The sequence below is a fragment of the Erythrolamprus reginae genome, chromosome 11, assembly GCF_031021105.1.
Source record: "Erythrolamprus reginae isolate rEryReg1 chromosome 11, rEryReg1.hap1, whole genome shotgun sequence".
Classification (NCBI taxonomy): domain Eukaryota; kingdom Metazoa; phylum Chordata; class Lepidosauria; order Squamata; family Dipsadidae; genus Erythrolamprus; species Erythrolamprus reginae.
In genome coordinates this window covers 18,079,554-18,101,787 of record NC_091960.1, presented here as the reverse complement: position 1 = coordinate 18,101,787, position 22,234 = coordinate 18,079,554, and the positions used below count along the sequence as shown (strand labels likewise).

Here is a 22,234-nt window from a genome sequence, read left to right as displayed (position 1 = left end):
CAGACAACATTGGCACCCTTGGCCAAGAAATGGAGTTGAGCACAATGCCCTAGATTTGGACATGACCAACAGGGAAACCTTTTCTCTATATAGTATGTATAATGTACAGTCTGTCAAGATGAACATGAATTGAACTGTACCAGGTCTGGTTAGAAATACTGTGTGAATGCAGGCAGCAATGAGATTATTTTTGTTGTTGTTCTTAGTTGTCCGACCCATTGCGACCCCATGGACAACGTTCCTCCAGGCCTTTCTGTGCTCTACCGTTCCCCCGGATTCCATTTAAGCTCACATCGACTGCTTTAGTGACTCCAGCCAGCCAGCTCATTCTCTGTCGTCCCCTTCTTCTTTTGCTCTCAATCTTTCCCAGCATTAGGCTCTTCTCCAATGAGTCCTTCCTTTTCATTTGGTGGCCAAAGTATTTGAGTTTCAGCTTTAGGATCTGGCCCTCTAAAGGGCAGTCAGGGTTGATCTCCTCTAAGACTGTCCAGTTTGTAGTCCAATGAGATGATAATGTTCCCCAAAATGGGCTGTCCTTCAGATACAGGACAGATGTAAGTGTTGGTCATGACCCATAAAGCCATACTTACTTACAGGACCATCTCCTGCCTCTTGTATCCCAGTGGTCGGTCAGGTCCCACAGAGTCGGCCTTCTCAGCTAGCGGGGCCTAGGAGTAGAGCCTTCTCTTTGGCAGCCCCCCCCCTTGAAATCAATTCCCTCCACAATTTCATATAGCCTCCACCCACCTGGCCTTTTGCAAGGTTTTAAAAACTCATCTTTGCCATCGGGTTTGGGGCCAATGAGCAGGGCCGCCGATAGGCCGGTAATACTGGGAGTGGCGTCAGGGGCCCGGCCAAATTGAAAAATGAGGGGGGGCCGGTTTTGCTAGCCGGCCTCCTGGCGCCTGCAGTAATTTGTGCCCAGTGAGCAGCTCCTCGCACATGCACAGTACCGGCCCTCTCTTGCCGGCCGCCTGCCTCACCAACGAAAAAGGCGCACCCTCTGGCCCTCGCGAGGCAGGACTCAAAGCCCCGACGGAGCCTTTGGCAGCATGGTCCTCCCGGTCCTGGAATAAAGCGTGCGGCGAAGGTAGGAGCCCCTTCGGGGTGGCGGCGACGCAGCATTGGGGAACGAGGCTTGAGCGGCCAGGCACTCGCCTCATCCGGGCCCGGGCCGGCACATGAATATTGAGCGTCGGAGGCCGCTCACTCACCAAATGCCGGGCCACTCCTGCTTGGTGGGGGGGGGTTCTTTTCTCTCCAAGCATGCTGAATAGCTCCGGGAGCGCAAAAGAAAAGCCCGGGGGCCCAGCACGGCTTTTTCAGAAGTGCCTGCAAACCGCATCAGCTGGGAAGCAGCAGCCACCCTTGGAGTCCATGGGACGGGGGGAGGGGGAGGAGAAAGGGGGAGGAGAGCGATGAAAGATGCAGCGCCCATTTGGCCTCTCGACTTTTAACTTTTAAACTTCAGCCGCTAGAAAGTCTTCCCGATCGCAGGGGATGAAACCCCGCAGTGATTTCAAGGGATTGAGGGGTGTTGTGTTGGAGCACTGCGAAAGTCTGGCTCCCTGCAACTCCCAGATGTTTTCAATGCCGGGATTTTGTTGTGTCTTTTTTTTTTAGAGAAAGAAAGAGTGAGAGAAAGATAGAGGAAGAGAAGGAGAGAAGGAGGAGGGAGAAAGACAAAAAGGGAAAGATATAGGGAGGGGGAGGAAGAGAGAGAGAAAGATAAACCTAAAGAGGAAGAGGGGGAGAGAGAAAGAGAAGGGGAGAGAATGTGAGGGCGGAGAGAGAAAGTAGAGAAAGATGGAGGAGAGAAGGGAGAGAGAGAAAGATAAAGATGGAGAGTGGGAGAGAAAGAGAGAAGGAGACTGGGAGAGAGAAAGATAGAGGGAAGGAGAGAAGGAAGAGAGAAAGATAAGGAAAAAAGGAGAGGAGGGAAAGAGAAAGAAAGAGATGAGAGAGGAAGGAAGAGAGTGAGAGAGGAAGAAAGCAAGATAGAGAAAGAGAGAGAGAAAGGAAGAAAGAAAGAGATGAGAGAGGAAGGAAGAGTGAGAGAGAGGAAGAAAGCAAGATAGAGAAAGATAGAGAGAAAGAGAGAGAGATGAGAGAGGAAGGAAGGGAGTGAGAGAGGAAGAAAGCAAGATAGAGAAAGAGAAAGAAAGAAAGAGATGAGAGAGGAAGGAAGAGAGTGAGAGAGAGGAAGAAAGCAAGATAAAGAGAGAGAGAGAGAAAGAAAGAAAGAGATGACAGAGGAATGAAGAGAGTGAGATAGAGGAAGAAAGCAAGATAGAGAAAGAGAGAAAAAGAAAGAAAGAGATGACAGAGGAAGGAAGAGAGTGAGAGAGAGGAAAAAAGCAAGAGAGAGAAAGAGAGAGAAAGAAAGAAAGAAAGAAAGAGAGATGAGAGAGGAAGAAAGAGATAGAGAGGAGTGGAAGGAAGAGAGAGAGAAATGATAGAAAAAAGGGAGAAAAAAGAGAAATGAGAAAATGATTGAGGCAGAGAATGACAGGAAAGAGAGAGAAACAGAGAGAGAAGTGACTCTTGATTTAAAGCATATGGTAAAAGCACTTAAATAATAACAGAGGAAAAAAAACCAGCCCTCACCTGTTTTTATTAATAGTTTTGCTGGTTGTTTTAGTTTTAATAGTAATGGATTTTGGTTTTTTTAAATTATTAATTTCTTTTAATAAAAAGAAGGGATTTATTTATTTATTTATTTATTTATTTATTTATTATTTATTTATTTATATGCTGCCCAGTCCCAAGTTTTTCCTTATTTCCAGATTGTATTTCTTCTTGGTGAGGTTCCGCCCATTGCTTCTTGTACTACCTTCAGGTGGCATGGAGAATAAATAGATGCCATCTGCTCTGTGGCAGCCCTTTAAGGATTGGGAAACTACTATTATATTCCCCCTCAGTTTTCTAATTGTTGAGCTAAACATACTCCTTCTCTTAGCCCTTGGTCATAGGATTTAGCCTCTAGGCCAGGGGTGTCAAACTCAATTTCATTGAGGGCCACATCAGGGCTGTGTTTGACCTCAGAGGGCTAGGGGAGGGCTTGCCCAGGGTGTGTGGCCATGGTGACATGGCACGGGATTTGGGAGGCAGTAGTTTTAAAATGGTGGGGGGGGGCAGACACTTAGGCTGTATGGGCCCCCAAAATTCCTGATGGCGGCCTTGCCAATGAGCATATGCATCTTGCTCCAGTCGAATGTATGATTGTGATGGAATCAATGTAGATGACTGCTTTTAACAATTGGCGTTTTAGATTAGATTTAGATGAGTTGGGTTTTTTACGTGTTCTATTTTTTATTTATTTTTGTTCTGTAAGCCGCCCTGAATCTACAGAGAAGTGCCATCTAGAAATGGAAGGAAGGAAGGAAGGAAGGAAGGAAGGAAGGAAGGAAGGAAGGAAGGAAGGAAGGAAGGAAGGAAGGAATAAGGAATCCAATTCTGAATTCTCACCAACAGCCAAACTAACTGGGAAATTCTGGGAGTCCAGTCCTTGTGGAGGCACTAGGTCGGGGAAGTCATCTATATCAGAGGTAAAGGTGATGTAGAAGTCACTGTGGGTGGATTTAGTCTCCTAAATAATGGCAGGTTACTCTGTGGGAGGAGGGTTGTTCCAGGACCAGTCATTCTGGTTCTGACAGCGGACCAGCCAAGACTTCGAGGTTCTGGTTCCAACCAGGCATTTGTGTCACTGACTCACCTTTGCTTAAGCCAGGAAACTGAAGCAACCCAGAAACACTCAGGGAGATATCTTCAGCCAAACCACATTCCTTCAGAGCAAGAGGCAGTTTTTGGATTAGGCCAGTGGGCTCACCCAGATGGGGCCGCCCTACTCAACTTGTCTTCTTCTTCTGGACCCAGAAACGGAACAAAGAAGATAAGCAGATGCTGCCCTTCCTTCTCCTAAGCCTCAGGGTCTTGAGCAACCATTTGTGTGTGAGAGAAGCCAGATCTCAACAGGTGGGTGGGTATGAAGGAAGGGGTGGGCAAGACAAGAGCCCAAGGTGGATGGAGTGACCCAGGGGCAGATTCAGTGATGGGCTCCTATGGGTACGGTCAGGTACACAGAACCGCTAGAAAATTTTTGATTTTTTCTTTCTTTTCCTTCTGGGTTCTGGGCATGTTTTTCCTATTGCAGTAAATGAGGTTGAATGCGTATAATTTTAGAAGAGCTGTGTGTGTGTGTGTGTGTGTACATACATATACAGTTTATACAGTAGATAATGTAAATGTATATTTTTGTGTGCCTCTGTATAATATGTATGTACATATATGGTATATATACATAGAATTAAATAATATATTTTGGATGTTCAGTAATAGTAAATAGATAGGAAAATTGTATCTGTTTGAGGTGAGGAGAGGCCAGGCACCCTAACCCAAACCCTTGACATGAGTGATGTCAAGTTGGCCACTTTTAAGCCAGTCACATGACCTTTAAGCCACCACCCCCAGTGACATGATCGTCAATCCCACTCCCACCTGGTCACATGGCTGGCAAGCCACACCCACAAAATAAGAGACACCCACAGTGTGGTAGTAAAATAATTGCAGCCTTCACTGGGTGGATTACTATTATTGCCGCTACTGGTGCGCTTCATGCGCAGCTTCAGTTGTCTTGCGTGTGCTATGTGCAAATGTCCCCAGTGTGTTTTGCTTCTGTGCATGGCACTGAAATTGCACGAGGGGACATGCGCGCATATGAGATGACTGTGACTTTTTTTGCTTCCGCGCATTCACGGAAGGAAAGAAAATCACCCAAATCTTGTATCTGCCCACGTCCCTTCATGAGATTTTGCTTCTGCACATGTGCACAAAGCAAAAAATATGAAAAATTAAAGAAAAAAGGATGGTGGTGCCCATAGAACTGGCACGGAAGTGGTCGTGTGCAATCTGGTGGTGCTACCGGTGCACCACATCGGTAGCAAACCACTACTGGAGTGACCCTTTCCAAATTTGTCTGCCAAACAACAGTTGATGGGTAACTCTTGCCAAAGGTCAGAAGAATTGCCCATAAAAGGACTTCAGGAACTAAACTATGGCTGATTCCCGTCTGCGGGGCTGCAGATGACTTATTGCTGCTTTAGGCATCACTGCTTACCCCTAGAAGTGAGTTGAACAGAGGTTAGCAAAGAGGGCCAGGAGATTCTAGATGTCAGCAGTGGAGCTCCTGCTGGAACATGTAGGTCTTTACCTTCTTAGCACCTGAGGATGCTGGCCTTGCTCCAGGGAGAAGGATTCTCACATTAATATTCTTTGCAAGTTAGATTTCCAGGTGCAGGAAGAGACTTACTGGGGAAAAGATGAGTTATGGGCTTAGGAAAGGTCGGTTCTATTGTCCATTGGGGTTCTCTGGCCCTACTTCCAGATAGGCATTTTTTACTTTTTTTTTTTTGTGAGAAAATAATGGCTTGGTTAACCATGTAGATAGGATCAGTCCCGCATTCTGCTTTTAAAAAACAAATCAGGCCAGTTCTCTCTCTCGTGCATGCACCTGTGATAAACATCCGTCCTAGCCTTTCTTCTTCTAAATGACCCAGAAACTTGATTGCTCATGGAAGAAACTACTGCATTGGTTTTAGGGTTAATATTCCTCCTACAGGGAGCCGTCTTTGCCATTATTTATGTGTTTGTTTCTTTGTTTATGAACATGGCAAGTTCTGACCAGTTCTGTAGAACTAGTAGCAGAAATTAAGAGTAGTTTGGGGAACCGGTAAATACATGGCAGGCCACTATTCCCAGCATCACCAGAATGAGTCAGGAGCCCGCGCGCACAAGCATGTGCATGCCTGGCATGGGATTCAGCTTCTGCACATGTGCAGAAGCCAAATCTCACACGAGGATGCACGATTTCCGCCTTTTTTGCTTCTGCTAATGCGCAGAAGCAAAAAAGCTGAAAACCACAAAAATCAGGTAAGTTGCTCTCGCCACCTGCCCGGCCCAAGTGCTCCACCACCTGTTGCCTGCCTTACTTTTTGCTTCGGTGCTTGTGTGACAGCTTCTCCCTCACCGCGCTGAGAAGATGGTATGCAGTGCAAGAAGATGGCATGCATCACCGCACCAAGAGATGCCTGTGGCGCAGGAGAGCAGAGAGCATGCCTCCTCCCTGCATCCCATGCCATCTTCTCCCTGGGTAAATATCACCCCTGACTGGCCCCGCCCCCATCTATTCTCTGCCTCCCGAGTCCCAGCTGATTGGCAGGAAATGGGGATTTTGCAGTATCCTTCTCCTGCCATGCCCACCAAGCCATAGCACACTGATCAAGGCATGCCCACAGAACCGGTAGTAAAAAAATTGGATTTCACCACTGCTCCAGTTAGCAATACAATGTTAATGGAGAAGATTATTATTATTATTTATTATTATTTATTAGATTTGTATGCTGCCCCTCTCCGAAAACTTGGGACAGCTCACAGGATACAATATAAAACAGTGAATACAAAGACAAATCTAATTAATTAAAAAAGTACATAAGCTAAAAAAAACCCAATATATTAAAATGAATCAAACAAATTCAATCGCAGTCATACATCACAGGGAGTCTAGATCTAATTGCCCCAAGCTTGAGACTCTTGCGGAAGGCGAGGAGGGTGTGGGCAGTATGAATCTCTGGGGGGACATTGTCTGGTTGATGGGACCTGGAGAAGGCCGACTCGGTGGGACCTAACCAGTCACTGGGATTCATGCGGCAGAAGGTGGTTCCACAAGTAATCTGGACCGATGCCATGTAGGGCTTTATTGATCATTACCAACACTTTGAATTGCATTCAAAAACCAATCGGCAACCAATACAGGCCGTGGAGTGTTGGTGAAACATGGGTATGCCTAGGAAGGCCCATGACCACTCGCGAGGCTGCGTTTTGCACAAATTGTAGTTTCCAAACACTCTTCAAAGGTAGCCCCATGTAGTAGTCGAACCTCAATTATGGTGGGGTTTATTTATTTAATTATTTATTTATTAGATTTCTATGCCGCCCTATTCCTCGGACTCATGGCAGCTCACAACATAATAATACATAACATGTAGAAATCTGCATTTAAAATACATAATAAAGCCCAAATTTCTTTAAAAACCAGTCACTCGTATTCAGTCAAACATGAATTCATTTGTTGGCCAGGGCTAGATGTTGGTCTTAGTGGCCCCAAGCCTATCAGCAAAAATGGGTCCTTAGGCTCTTGAGGAAGGGGGGAGGGGGGCATGCGAATCTCTGGAGGGTGTTGATTCCAAAGGGCTGGGGCCACAACAGAGAAGGCTCTTTCCCTAGGTCCCGCTGGGCGACATTGTCTAGCTCAGTGTTTTCCAACCAGTGTGCTGCGGCACACTAGTGTGCCGCGAGACATGGTCAGGTGTGCTGCGAAGAAGGGAGCTCAGCTTCTGGTCTCGCAACTTTTTGCTGAGAGTGCAAAGAGCAAAAAGTTGTGAGACCGGAAGCTGAGCTTCCTTCTTTGCGCCTTCCAAGTTCTCTGGCAGCTGCAGCGCCCCGCCCAGCTGGAGCTTCCCTGGCGGCGGCAGCAGGTGAGCGGGAGGGTGGCGGTAGCAGCGGCACTGGGCAGTAGCCGTTGGGTGGCAGCAGGGTGGTCGGCTGCAAGCCAGAACTCCAGGACAGAGGCAACAACGGCGGCGGCTGGACATGTTGCTGTACGCCGTACATGCTGGCATTGCGTGGCTGGCACTTGCCTGCTGGCTGGGCCGGGATGGAGGCTCTAGCCCCACACCCATGCCCAGCACAACGCCAGCATGTACGGCGTCTAGCAACACGTCCAGCCGCCACCGTCAGTGCCTCTGTCCTGGAGTTCTGGCTCGCAGCCCACCACCTTGCTGCCACCCAGCGGCTACTGCCTAATGCCGCTGCTGCAGCGTGGTGTACGAGAAAGAGAGAGATAGCAAGAAAGAGAGAGAGAAAGAGAGACATAGCAAGAGAAAGAGATAGCAAGAGAGGGAGAGAGAGGGGGGGCAAGAGAGAGAAAGAGAGAGAAAGCAAAAAAGAGAGAGAAAAAAAGAGAGACATAGCAAGAGAGAGAAAGAGATAGCAAGAGAGGGAGAGGGGGAGAGAGAGAAAGAGAGAGAGAAAGCAAAAGAGAGAGAGAGAAAGAGAGCGATAGCAAGAGAGAGAAAGCGATAGCAAGAAAGGGAAAGAGAGAAAGAGAGAGGGAGAGGGAAGGGGGAGAGAGAAAGAGAGAGAAAGCAAAAGAGAGAGAGAGAAAGAGAGAGAGAGCAAGAGAGAAAGAGATAGCAAGAGAGGGAGAGAGAAAAAGAGAGAGGGAGAGAGAAAGAGGGGGAAAGGAGGGTGAGGGAAAGACATAGAGGGAGGGTAGGAGGGAGAGAGAAAGAGAGCAAAAAAGAGAGGAAGGAAGGGAGAAACAAAGGGATGGAGAGAGAGAGGGAAAGAAAGAGGAAGGAAGGAAGAGAGAAAAAGAGGGAGAGAGAGAGAAATAGAGCGAAAGGGAGGAAGAAATTTTTTTGTCCAAACTTTTTTTAGCCCTCCCCCCCGCTCAATGTTCCCCAGGATTTTGTAAATGTGAATAATGTGCTGCAGCTCAAAAAAGGTTGGGAAACACTGGTCTAGCTGATTTAACCTGGAGAAGGCCAACTCTGTGGGACCTGATCAGCCGCTGGGATACATGAAGGAGAAGATGATCCCGTAAGTAAGAGGTTCATGCCTGACTCTAAGCCATGAGGTGATTGATTTGGTTTTATGCAAATGATTTATGAACAAAGCCTTTGTAATTTAAAAACTATGGTTTACATCCAGGTGGAGGCTATGGCTATAGTACAAGATGCAACCTCAACTATTGTATTACGTAACCTGTTGCTGAAGTTCAAAATTCTTCTCCAGAATATCGCCCGATGTCTGGTGAAAGGAACACATATACCTTATAATGGTGTTTCCCAACCTCTGGAGCTTTAAGATGTGTGGACCTCAACCTCCAGAATTTCCCAGCCAGCACAGCTGAAGTCCACACATTGTAATGTTCATGAGGTTGAGAAATACTGTCCTATAGCAGTGAGGGAGAGGGAAGAGGAGGCATCAGAAAGTCTCTCTTTGTTGAAGTCTGTTGGACTTCAAATGGACAGGGCTTATAGCTTCTTCCACAAATTATGTTTCAAATCACCTGCAGGATTGTATAGAGGGTGAATCCACCAGATTTTGAAGCAACAGCTATCCTGAATTGCTCCTGTCTGGTCTTCTTGAGCCAGTTTGGTCTAGGGCTGTGATGGTGAACTTATGGTGCACGTACCACAGGTGGCATGCGGAGCCCATATCTGCTTGCATGAGAGCCATTGCCATAGATTAGCTCCAGCGTGCATGTGCATGCTCCCAGGAGTCTCCAGCGGCCTGTTTTGAGAAAAGAAAAGGGCTCGCGCAGAGCAGCGAAGGCAGCGATGGGCTCCTACGGGAACGGTCAGGAACGCAGTTCCAGTAGCAAAATTTGGTGCTCCACCCCAAAGCACCCAATTTACACTGAAATATGTTAAAACAAAATGCATAAGCCACGCCCACAGGGTGGCAGTAAAAAGTTTGGTAGTCCATCACTAAGCGAAGGGTTCCACTGACTTTTTTTCCTGCTAATACGGGATTCTGAGGCCGGCACAGGCACGCGCACCCGACATGTGTGCACATGCCTCCATGCAAGATTTCACTTCTGCACATGCACCAGAAGTAATATCTCATGCGACAACGCTTGTGCAGGCGAGATTTCAGCAATTTTGCCCTCTCTTTTTTTGCTTCTGCGCATGCGCACGAAACCTCACCCGCACAAGCATCCTTGCATGAGATTTCATTTTGGGCGCATGCGCAGAAGCAAAATCTTGCATGTGGGCACACGCACACATGTTGGGCATGCGCACGGCCAGCCCCGCATCCGGAACCCATCCAAAACCATTAATGGATCACCGATCCCATCCATATCGGGTGGGGCCCATCACTGTTGCAGGGGCTCTGAGTAGGTGTTTCTGGCTTATGGGGGGCCTCTTTCAGCTTTCCCACCCTCCAGGAAAGCCCACTGTGCCATCGCGTGCCAAAAGTGGGGAAAGTGGGTGGGATCGAGCTCATGCGCAGTGGGAGGGGCTCATTGAATGATGGGTGTACCTGCCCCCCATGCTCCTGTTTTTGGCACGTGATGGCAAAAAGATTAGCTACCACTGGTCTAGCGGTTAAGGCACCAGGCTAGGAAGCCATTGGCTTGAACCCATAAGTGCAAGTCCCACCTGAGCCGTGAAAGACAGCCAGGCGCCCTCGGGCCTGTCATTCTCTCTCAGTCTGACCCACCTCATAGACTTGCTGTTGTGGGGAAAGCAGTAGGAGGAAGGTGTGTTGGGTAGGTTTGCCACCTGGAGATATTTGTCAAGTAATAAAGGCAGGATACATATACCGGTAAATACAAATTAAATTAAAAGATCATTGTCATTGACCTCATCCTGTCTTGCTGATGTTATTTGAACGGACTACTGACTATTTGAACCCTCAATTTAGATTTCTCTAAAGTAGCTTGTCCTAAGGAGAAACACAACTGAATCATACTGATGAACAAAAAATGCCAAATTTGAATTGTGAATCACCTCCAGAAGAGTCATCTTCATATTTGCTAACTATCCTCCTTTGCCAAGGGACAGGCCCCATTTTCTGCCCCAGCTGAAGGGAATTTCTTGAACAAAACATGAAACGTTCAAGATATGCTAGCTTCCCCCCGCCCCTCCCCCTTTCTGGGTGGAAAGTAAAGTAAACTGCCTGGAACTCACTACCAGACTCTGTAGTTTTGTTATCAAACCCCCAAAACTTTATCCTTAGATTATCCACTCTTGACCTCATCCGATTCCTAAGAGGTCAGTAAGGGACGTGCATAAGTGCACCAGCGTGCCTACCATTCCTGTCCTAATGTTTCCCTCTTATTAGAACAATCTCATGTATACAAACAGTGCTATATTTATGTAGTACTACCAATATGTACTTGACAAAATAAAATAAGTAAATAAATAAATAAACTGATTGTGGCTGAGATAGCAATAGCAATATTGCAATAGCCACCCTGAGTCTTTGGAGAGGGGCAGAATACAAATCTAAACAAACAAACAAATAAATAAATAGCTCTTAGCAATAGCAATAGCACTTACAGTATATACTGCTAAGCAGTTTACAGAGACAGCGTATCGCCCTCAACAATATGATTTCTTGGAAGGATGGAAGGCTGAGTCAACCTTGAGCCTGGTGAGATTTGAACTGGTGAACTACAGCCAGCAGTCAGCAGAAGCAGTTTGCAGTACTACACTCTAACCACTGGCCCACCAATTCATCTCATCCCATTAAGTCATAATATAGTTTGCCTTTTGTTGAATTATCCATCCATTCAGGCAGTGTTGCTTATTCGAAAATCCTACTTTATGATATGGGAATTCTACTACAGCCCCATTTCAGAAACAGACACAAAACAACTCATTGATTATTACATATACCTCAAAGTTGCTGTCTACAACATCTCTTCTGCAGCTATAATCTGAAAGAGCCATAGGACCTGAAGGATGCTCATCTATGAGTTGTGACATTATGTGAAGACCTTCCAGAAGTCTGGCCTGCTTCTGAATTTTTTTTCCATTTGAAAGACTTCCTAACAGGATCTGCTTAGCATCTGGTAACAAATTGGGAGACAATTCACAGGATACTTATCCGGCATGGGTAGTCTATATTTCTCTTTGAAGTAGTATTTCTCAACTTTGGTCATTTCTACTTGTGGGGACTTAGCATCCCATGTCCAGAATTCCCCAGCCATTCTATCTTTCAGAATTTCCCAGCTGGTATAACCACTGCTGAGAATTCTAGGAGATGATCAACACATCTGGAAGAATAAGAACCTTTTGTTATAAAATATAGTAGTATTTTAGATGTATCAATTATAATACAAAAATGTTATCTAGATCTACACTTCCTTTTTTTATATAGGAAATGTGCTGGGCTTTCGTTCCTGGAGTACCTCAAGCCACGTGTAAACTTGTAGCAACAGAACTAGAGAAGGTGGCAACTTCTACCTAGGCGAAAGCAATATTTACTAATCTTAGAAAAAAATGGAATAGCAAGGGAGGAGACCAAGTTTAACTTAATTTAATTTATATGACTTATATGCCGCCCAATCCCATGGGACTCAGGGCAGTTTACAACAATAAAATAATAAATCAATAAGTCAAATACAAAATAAACAACAGTAAAACCACAATTAAACTAATCCATAAATTTCCTTAATCTCAGCTGATGAAATAAATCACCCTTACTTAAGTTAATGTAATGTGCTAAGCCAATAAAGCTTGATTTACAAGACACCAATCATATAGCTCACTAGGATATATGAACTTTCTGGACAAAGGATGGAGGAAATGCACCATAATTCTGGGTGAGAACTAGGCGATTCAGTCCTTCATTGACTTCAGTGAAGTGGGTTGTACCATTCTCTCCAAGGGGGGGGCAGGGAACACATGCCATCTTCTTGTGGCATGTCCTCTGCTTCTGCGGGTGGGCTGCTGCAGAGATTAGGTTTTCTCCCTTCACCTGTTATGAACAGAGATTGGAGGCGAACGTTCCCTCTCTACCCCAGCAGGCATCCGACTGATGACAGGAAGGCAAAGAGTTCAAAGTTACAAACATCTGCGCCCGGGAAACAAATGACGATGTTCATGCCTCCGTTCGGGGGGAAGTGTGGGTGGAACTGTCTGCCTCCACCACTGAATCAAGCCAGGGGATGTATAATAATATGTAGAATATGTATAATATTGTATACAGTATATCACTTGAAAAGTGAGTTGGGTGGCCTATACATTTAATAAAAAATAAATAGTCCTTAAGTCTTGTTCCTGTAAAAGTTCCAGTCCTACCAAGGGCGACTTTGCCCAACTGTCTCTAATTAATTACATCTAAGCTGCAAAACTGCCGATAAACAATAGAGGGCAGCAAAGAAAATATATTCTATCTATGCTACCCCCTAGTCAGCATCTGCAGTTCTGTAAGTCTAAACTTTGTTTAGTGGAGAGTACTCATTCTCTTCTCCAATGGCTTAAGATTCTGTGACCATCCTTCTTTAAAGCAGTTAAGGACCTATTTTATCCCAGTCCTATCCACTCCCCTATTAATATATAGCAGCTTTGCAAACTTGTAGCATTGCAAGCTTATTAACCATCTTTTCTTGGAGATATAGAATCATTATTTGACTGCATAAGAATCAGCATTTTTTCACTTTGCCTCAACTATGAATAGATAAAATTAAACCAACGGGATCTATTTCATGTCATGTGGAAGGGAAAGAAAAATCTGAACTGAATTGTATCACTGGCAACTCCTGACATTCTTTAAGAAGGACAATCCCAGTTCTGTTCCAAATGCAATATAAAACAATGGATTAGTTGATGGGTCAATTGAACAATCAATTCCTCAATAGGTCAATTTTCATAACTCTTAAATCCAGTTACTGAATTAATCCAGTTTCTAAATTACACAACTCAGGAATAAATTAATGGAAGTAATTTGACCTCCCACAATTCATTAATCTATTTAAAATCACTGAAGTTAAAAATGTGATTGTCATGATTGAAACTGGTCTGGCTCAGTTTTTTTTTAAAGAAAAACTATAACAGCCAGATACTAATTAAATATGACAAGGAGGCTGGCTTTTAATTTCAGGCAACCTCCTAAGAGAAACTCAAACAAATAATTGTATGCCTGTCTGCTGTTACTGTTGCAAACTAGTTTTGAGCACACAATCTCCAGTGAAGGTAAGCAGGACCAACTAGGTTCCTCAGCAACTATTAACTGAACGTTAGCAGAGCAGAGATTCAAAGCAAGGGACTGAGCAAAGATTGTCAAGCAAGGCTGGTTAACATATCTGACCTTTACCCTGTGATACTAAGAGAACTGGCAGTACATCAAAACATAAATAACAGCTTGAGGATTTGGAAGAAGAAAAAAAGACAACCTGACTGCATCAATCATATGCTTTGAGACAAGCAACTTTAAAACATTTTGCCTGGGTTTGTTGTGGAGCCTCATGCCTGAAACTAATGTGGATGCTGGAAGAGGTATTATTATATTGGCTGGTGCTTATGATAATTGCTGCAACTATTACAATCTTGGCAACTTTAAAGATCTCTGGACTTCAACTCCCAGGATTCCCCAACCAGCCCTGCTTTAATTCTGTCCTTTTTATCTTAAAGTCCCAGCATTAATTTCTGTTAAACTGCAACTTCTCACGCCTTCTCTTCTTTCTCCTTAGTAGCATATCCCCATAGGACCCTATGTTCCAATCAATCATGGCAGCTTTAAGATGGGAGAACTTTAAGTCCCCAGCCAACTCTTACTGGCTATGGCAGGGGTAGGCAAAGTTGGCTCTTCTATGACATGTGGACTTCAACTCCCAGAATTCCCGAGCTAGCATGATTGGCTCAGGAATTCTGTGAGTTGAAGTCTACAAGTCATAGAAGAGCCAACTTTGCCTACCCCTGGGCTAGGGAATCCTGAGAGTTGAATCCACAAAAGTTTTAAAAGTGGTGAGATACTGCTGTAAATCAATCAGTTATATTGGCAGATGTGAGGTTCTCCTAACATTGCCAGATATCTTTGAACTATCGTATGCATCAATTATTTTCTAGCACAAACAGCTTTCTGGGAATGCCTGCACGTCAAAACTTCAGTACTGTATTTCCATTATAAAAACAATCAAATACAGAATTGGATGGTTTCATTTTGCAGTGTAAAAGGTTTGTCCTCTAAACCAGGGTTCTCCAAACATGGCAACTTTTTAAGACTTCAACTCCCAGAGTCCCCAGCCAGCATGAAAACAATTTTGAGTGTAGGGGTCCACATGTCTTGCCAAATGCTCTAAATCAATTTAGGGGCAAATTTAGAAATGGAAACCGTATGGCACCCTTCCTGGCTTTCTACCATTTTCTGAGATGTTTTTAACCCCCAGAATCTGCGGAGTCTGGGGTGGCATACAAATCTAATAAATTATTGTTATTATTATATCTGTAGTTCACTTTTCTCATAGGGTGTTTAGGAACCTTGGCAACTGCTATCACACCAAAACTATTTGCCTTCAATTGCTCTTTATAGTTGGTTCTAACAACTCCTGGCCAAACACCAAAAGTAAATGGAAATTATTAGGATATCTTTGGGTACCTTCAACTTACTTTTGCAGTCTAATGTGTGCAGAACCCTTCAGCTACTGTAGTAGGTACTGAAATATGTAATTGATGTTTAAGAGAAGTAGTGCGACACAGGGCTTGTTCACCCATCACATGAAGCTCCCTTTATTGAGTAAGCCATAATTGTCTGGATTGAGGTACACCGTAACTTTATCCTAGGTGCACCTGCTTTGAATGCAACTTGGTAGGCAACATCCTGTCATCAGCCTGAGTCCATCCTGATTACACTGTCAACTTTAAGCGTGGTATACCATACTCCTGCTCTAAGCTTACAAGAGGATGAAGAAAACAAGAACCAGAAAGCAAGTATGGTATGCATGGTGGCATTACCATTTAAGAAAGACCTGTTGAATATATTTTTAACAGAACTTCAGAACACAACATTTTCAATGTAATGGCTATTTCTTTACCTATGTGGCCCAGTTCACAGATCATATTACACAATGTTGATTTATTAACATTTATACCATTCCTTTTTTCTACAAGCATTATGGATCCGGACTCTAGGTACCGAAAGCTTATGGATCCAAGTTCTGGGTAATGACCAATTTTAAACCATATAGTCCTCAACCTGCAACGGTTCATTTAGTGACTGATCAGTTACAACAGCACTGAAAAAGGTGATCTATGAACTATTGTTCACACTTATGACCCTTGCAGCATCCCAATGGTCACATGAACAAAATTTAGATGCTTGGCCAGTTTGGATGCTTGGCTCATATTTATGACTATTGCAACCTTCTGACAAGGGGGGAAATCAGATTCACTTAACAACCTTATTACTATTTTAACAACTGCAGTTGATTCACTTAACAAATGTGGCAAGAAAAGAAGTGAGCAACAAATTTCTCAGTTAATGACATAAATGATGGGCTCAATGGGGACCATTAAGTTGAGGACTAGCTGTACAAATCTGCAAGATGGGTTAAGGTCCAGTGACTAACAGAGGACTGAAAAACTACACCCTGACGAAGCCAAATCCCCAAGCAGAGTTTAGAATTATGTAGGCTTGTTTCACTACAGTCCAACTAAGCTGGGTTTTCCCAACCACAGAAACAAGGAACTGAATTCGCTCCCATACCAGGCCAAATAGAAGCTGAATTATGGCTAGCAGAATCATGCAAGTTTCCATACCCAATGAGGCAATTTCCAAATTTGTCACACTCCTGCTGGTATCTATCTGCCTTCCATTAGCAACACAGGATAGAGTAGTGGTGGTGGGGAAACTTACTAATAAATTCAACTGCTCAACTTCCAGATCCAGAGAGATTTGTTGCTTAATAGGGGTTGACAAATTTTCAGCACTTTTCCCCTGGAAAGATTATCACAGTTTTCTAATACTAAAGCAGTAATGTTTGCCAACTTAAGTTTGCAAGAAAGTGTTTGGCAATAGGGAATTTTAGACTTAATACCCCTAATAACACTAAAATGTTCTGCCTTGCTGCAATCAACAAGCAGAAGCTGTTCTAAATCTTTTCTCAGATTGACTGCCTTCTGGATTTCAAGGCCAATCTTTTAAAATGTGGGGCTAAATTTAGTTTTTAAAATAATTACCAATGGAGTTATAATTATCCCAGGAAGTTACAATTTACAGCATATTATGGGTCTTTGGAAGATCACTTTTTTCAGCATCCAGAACTAAATAATTGTCCCACATTAAAATAGTGACTTAAGCATGTGATGAACTATATTTGGACGTGCCCACGCATGTTAAGTTAGTCTCTCCTCCTCCCAGACCAAAAAAAAAAAAAACCCTGTAAAAAATTCCAAGGAATTAAAAAAAAGTTTAAAATTTATTAAGAAACTTTTATAAAAAGTTTTTTTGGTTGGGTTTTTTTTACAAAGCAAATACAATTCTCGGAAACAGAAATTTCACCTTCCTGCCAAAAAAAGGTACAAATGTCATCTCTATTATAGAGTTCAACAATTTAACTCATGAGACTCAATCAGCCTCAAGTGAGTTCAGTTTTCATAGTTTTAACATCCCCTTTCCCATCCACCCCCCACCCCAAACCGAAGTTAAAAAACTATAATCCAAAATATACAAAAGAAGCTGTGTTATCTGCATTTTTTTTGCTTCATTTCTTTTTTTAAAAAAAAGAGCAAAAAAACAGCTCTCTTCATAGATTTCTTTTACACACCAAAGCATTTTAACTGTGGAAGAATGAAGTCCACATTCTGCATTTTAAAGCTCTCTTTGGCCCAAACAGTGTGCAGTAACAAATCTTGGGTGGCTCAAAGAAGGATTCTCCATTTTCCCTCCTTTCTTCTACCTTTTGCTTTAGGATACCAAGTTCCTTCTTGTGCAATGCAGCAATCCAAGTAATTTGACAACAAAAGGCAAAGTTTGTTTTCCCCACCACCAGCCAGCACCCCCAACTCTTGGCTTGCAGTTTCTTCTTTTGTTTTCAGGCTGATGGAGGAGAAAAGTAACACAGGAGTATTTTTTTTAAAGTTGCTATTGGAAGACCCAGTCCAGAAATTTGCCTTGGGTGATTGATCTCAAGTTCCAGAGTTTATCTTGTGGGGAGGGTGGTCCGTCCATTTGAGGGCTGCCCAGTTTCATAGAATTCTTGCTCCAGTCAAGGTCTTTTTATTTTTTGTTTCCTTCCTTCCTTCTTTATTTTCGCCTCCCTTTCTTTTTCTTTTCGCTGGGAGAGGAAAAACCCAGTGTCAGGATCCCAACACCTGCAGCCTGAATGGGTGGAGGGAAAGAGAAAAAAAAGCTGTTGTCAGTTTGAGCAACAGATCAGAGGCAGGTCTGCAGACAGCCTGGCGCCTGGAAGGAAAACTTTTTTTTTATGTACCTCCAGCTGATAAGGAATCAGCCGCCAATACTCAAGCTGGGGGCCGGCTAATTGGCACCAAAACAACCAAAAGGGAAGGGGAAGGGAGGCAAGGAGGGGCAAAAGGCAAAGAGAGAAAAGCCACAGGCTCTTCTCTTTAGGAACTTATAGCTGCAGATGGGTCTAAAATTATACAGATTCCAGCTGGGGGGGGGGGGGGACAACTGTAGAGCTGTGTCTCCTGACTACTAAAAGGGGAGGGAGGGAAGGGAGAGAAAGAGAGAGCAGAGTGCCTCTTGATTCACTCATTTCAACAGGGCTGTTTAAGCAGCTGCAGAGACTTAAAGCTATTAAAAGAATGACATTGTAAAAATAATGACTCCATTTACAGGCAAAATAGAAGGGGGAAAAAAATAAGAGGAGGAAAAATGTCCAAGCTGCTGCAAAATTGGCAGCAGGAACCAAGGGGCATAAAAGACACATTCTCTTAGCGTGAGAGGAGTCATATAAGGCTACTATGGGTAACCTAGTTTCGCTAAGCCAGCAAGCCCTTCAAACAAGGCTTCCTCGCAAGGGGGTTTGGGTGGCTTAAAAAAGAGGAGGAGGGGTTGGTTGAGTGGGTAGGTGGTCGTACTCAAGCTGGCCGTACCTGTTAAAATGCCTTTAGTGGTGGCAAAGGGTCCGTTCCTCCTTTGAGCAGAGTTCCGATGCAAGTTCAGCTGCCTTTGGGAGAGAAAAAAGAAACTGAGTATAATTTTTTTTAATACTTTTACCTTCCTCAAAGTATCAATGTCCAGACCTGTAGGCTTATTTATTTATTTATTAAAATCTCAATTACTTACTCCTCTCTGCCAACAAGCACAGCTTTGCTAACTACAGCTTTTGAGATTCTCTATTGGATCAACCCACCAGTTGAATTGGAACTCATATTTCAAATCCTATTTTTTAAACTCACCATTAAGCTATTTTGAAGTACTGTACAAAAAGATCCTTGCAAAGGAAAGCGACAACATGAGTAGGTTTGTTTGAAAACACCCCTAGATTTATTTATTTTTAAATGGGACTTCCTATCAAGGAAAACGTAAGCAAGGAGTCACTCTGAACATGTCCTACTCTCAGAGTAAATCTGGATTTCAGGTCTATTTCCAATTGTGTACACCTTTGGCTTTTTGCTAAAGATTTGAGGGGCAAAATCGCAACTGCCAGATTCATTGTTTCTTTACCTCCCGCGAGAATCTACTTTTTCAGAACGGCCAAAATTTTTAATCCAGTTTAATTCTGGATGGATTCGGAGGGGGTCATCTCGTTTCCCCACCTCCCCACCCAAGATGAGACTGAACGCTCAGTTAAAAAACTTATAATAGAACTTAAATCCAAAATTCAAAGGAAATGAACTTTTTAAAGTGGACGCTCAAATTTAGGTGGGCAGTGGAAATCCTCAGCGCTTCCCCCCCTTGCCTAAATAGATTCCTTAGAGGTCTTGTTCCAGGACAAACCCAGGATAACCAACTCCCTCTTCCCCCCTTCCTCCACCAAGGAAGCAGCTCTTGACCCAGGGGCGCGCGTGGGGAGCGGCACAAAAGGCTTGCCAGAAGCCGCTCGCCCTGTCATCGCTCTGGCGGCTTCAGTGAGAAGCCCCAGTGGACGACTCCAACATTATAGTACTCTGCAGGACGATGGGTGTTATAGTTCTTAAGACTAAGCACGATAGGTAGGGCGAAAAAGAGAGAAACAAGTCTAGGGACGAGGAGACAATTTGTTCGAAATGATGTAGGGACTCCCGCTTGAGCAAGCGGAGGTGGGTGGGGCTGGACTAGATGACCTACAAGTCGCTTCCAATTATTCATATTATAATAATAATAATAATAATAATAATAATAACAACAACAACAACAATAATAACAATTATAACAATAACAACTTATTAAATTATTAATAAATAATACATATAATAACTTATTAAATTATTAATAAATAATAATAAAGAATCCCAGTGACCAGTTAGGTCCCAAAGTTGGCCTTCTTTAGGTCTGTTAACCAGACAATGTCATTTGGCAGGACCTAGAGGAAGAGCCTTCCCTGTAGGAGCCCCAGCCCTCTGGAATCAGTTCTCCCCCTACTCATACTGCCCGCACCCTCCTCTTCCTTAAGAGTCTTGAGACTCATTTATGTATAAAGACTTGGGCCCATTAGATCTTAGGCTCCTTGGCCAATGAATGATTGTATGACTGCTGTACAAATGAGTGTGATTGATTTTTAATACTATTAGGGATTTTAGATAGCTCTGTAATTTTTAATTGAATTTATTTTATTGTAATTTACTTTTCTTTATACCTTGTAAACCATTATTCAGAGAGGGGCGGTACAGGAACTCCAATAAATAACTTAATTAATTAATTAATTAATTAAGGAGTCTGGGTCACTTGGTCCTTAAGGCACTAAATCCCTCCACTTCCCTTTTAAAAAAATATTTTAATTGATTTTTATAATAACAGTAAAACATCACACAACACATAACAGTGTAGCTCAATCCTCAAAGTGCCCACCACCAAATAACATTCATACCCCTCCACCAAAATGGGGGCATATTTTCTATATACCATTTTAACTCAAGAGCAGTATACAGTATATATCTATTTACATATTATAAAGTAATTCTACTTTATTCTTTACACTTTTGTCTCAAATTCTACTAACCGCATGTCTTCTTACTTTGTCCCTTCAGTTCCCACAGATTAGAAACATAGAAGATTGACAGCAGAAAAAGACCTCACAATTCATCTAGTCTGCCCTTATACTATTTCCTGTATTTTATCTTAGGATGGATATACTGTACACTGCTCAAAAAAATAAAGGGACCACTTAAACAACACAATATAACTCCAAGTAAATCAAACTTCTGTGAAATCAAACTGTCCACTTAGGAACCAACACTGGTTGACAATCAATTTCACATGCTGTTGTGCAGTCAAACTTTGTATACAATGAGAATATTCCATTCATTCAGATCTAGGATGTGTTCTTTGAGTGTTCCCTTTATTTATTTATTTTTTGAACAGCATATGTTTATCCCAGGCACGTTTAAATCCAGCTACCAACCATGTCTGCTGGAAGTTTGTTCCAAGCATCTACTACTCAAGCATCTACTTACTTTCAAAGAGAGCAGCGAAGCCTCGCTCGAGGGCTCCTGCCCTTTCTTCGCCTGCTCCTCCAGCACGATCTGGAGGTCGAAGATGTAATCGATGACGTGTTGCAAGATCTCCACCTGGCTGACTTTGCTGCCTTGCGGAATGCCCGGCACCAACTCGCGCAGCTTGGAGTAACAATCGTTCATGTCGTAGAGGATGCTCATGGGCTCTTCCAGAGCCGGGCTCTTGTTGCTGCCGCCCCGGGCGATGGCCAGGCTCTGCTCCGACACGCAACACACGGCGGCTTCGTAGCAGCTCCTGACCGACCGCACCGGGCTGATGGCTTTCATGGTCGAGGCGGGGGAGGACCGGGGTGCGGGGCGGGGGGGAAAGACGGGGTGCGCTTTTGCGAGGGGAGGGGAGGGAGGCGAGCCAGACGAGGCTGGAAAGGTTTTAAAAAACGCACAAACCCCGAGCTTTCTCCGCCGAGATCTTCCTTCTTCTACTTACTCCGAGTCGGCCCTGCAGAGACACTTTGCAACTCCGCGAAGCTCCCCGGCGCGCTGACAGCGCCGCTTTTTGTCTCGCTCGGACGCCGGCCCCGCCTCTTTATGCAAATGAATCCGGAGCGCCCTGCCACTTGCAATGACAGCGAAAAGGTTGGAATGGAACGTTTCGCGAGGCGGCTGCGGCTCAAGCAGTCGGAGCGGGTTTCCTATTGGCTGACGTAGCGAAGGAATGAGGAAGTTCGGGTGTGCGGGGAGGGGAGGGGCTAAGCCGGTCCAACACCGCTCCCCTTCCTCCCTCCCTCCGCCATTCACTTCCATTCAGGGAAAAAGTCGGGCTCCTTTCCAAAGATAACGTCGGTCGCATCTTCTCCCCCTTTGCTTTTTGATTAAAATAACGATTAAGGAGGTGGGGAGTGGAGTAGAGAGAGGCGCCAGATACTTAGTCCATAGAAAATAGCCAGATTCCACCCCCCCTTTTTTCTGCCTTCCTTTCCCCCCCTAAGTTTTCATCGTTCTCTCTTTATCTATCTATCTATCTATCTATCTATCTATCTATCTATCTCTACATCTCTATTTATCTCTCTGTCTCTATATCTATCTGTCTCTTTGTCTAT

The 22,234-nt window shown here is 44.0% G+C and overlaps 1 protein-coding gene across 1 annotated transcript; it reads right to left on the bottom strand.

Moving 5' to 3' along the window:
• Positions 1-16,971: 16,971 nt before the first annotated feature.
• Positions 16,972-21,695, bottom strand: ID3 (inhibitor of DNA binding 3). The gene is made up of 3 exons (XM_070764940.1): positions 21,135-21,695; positions 18,633-18,706; positions 16,972-17,892 (listed from the first exon to the last, which is right to left on the bottom strand). The coding sequence occupies exons 1-2, from the start codon at positions 21,459-21,461 to the stop codon at positions 18,647-18,649; spliced, it is 387 nt and encodes a 128-aa protein (XP_070621041.1). The 5' UTR covers positions 21,462-21,695; the 3' UTR covers positions 16,972-17,892; positions 18,633-18,646.
• Positions 21,696-22,234: the final 539 nt, after the last annotated feature.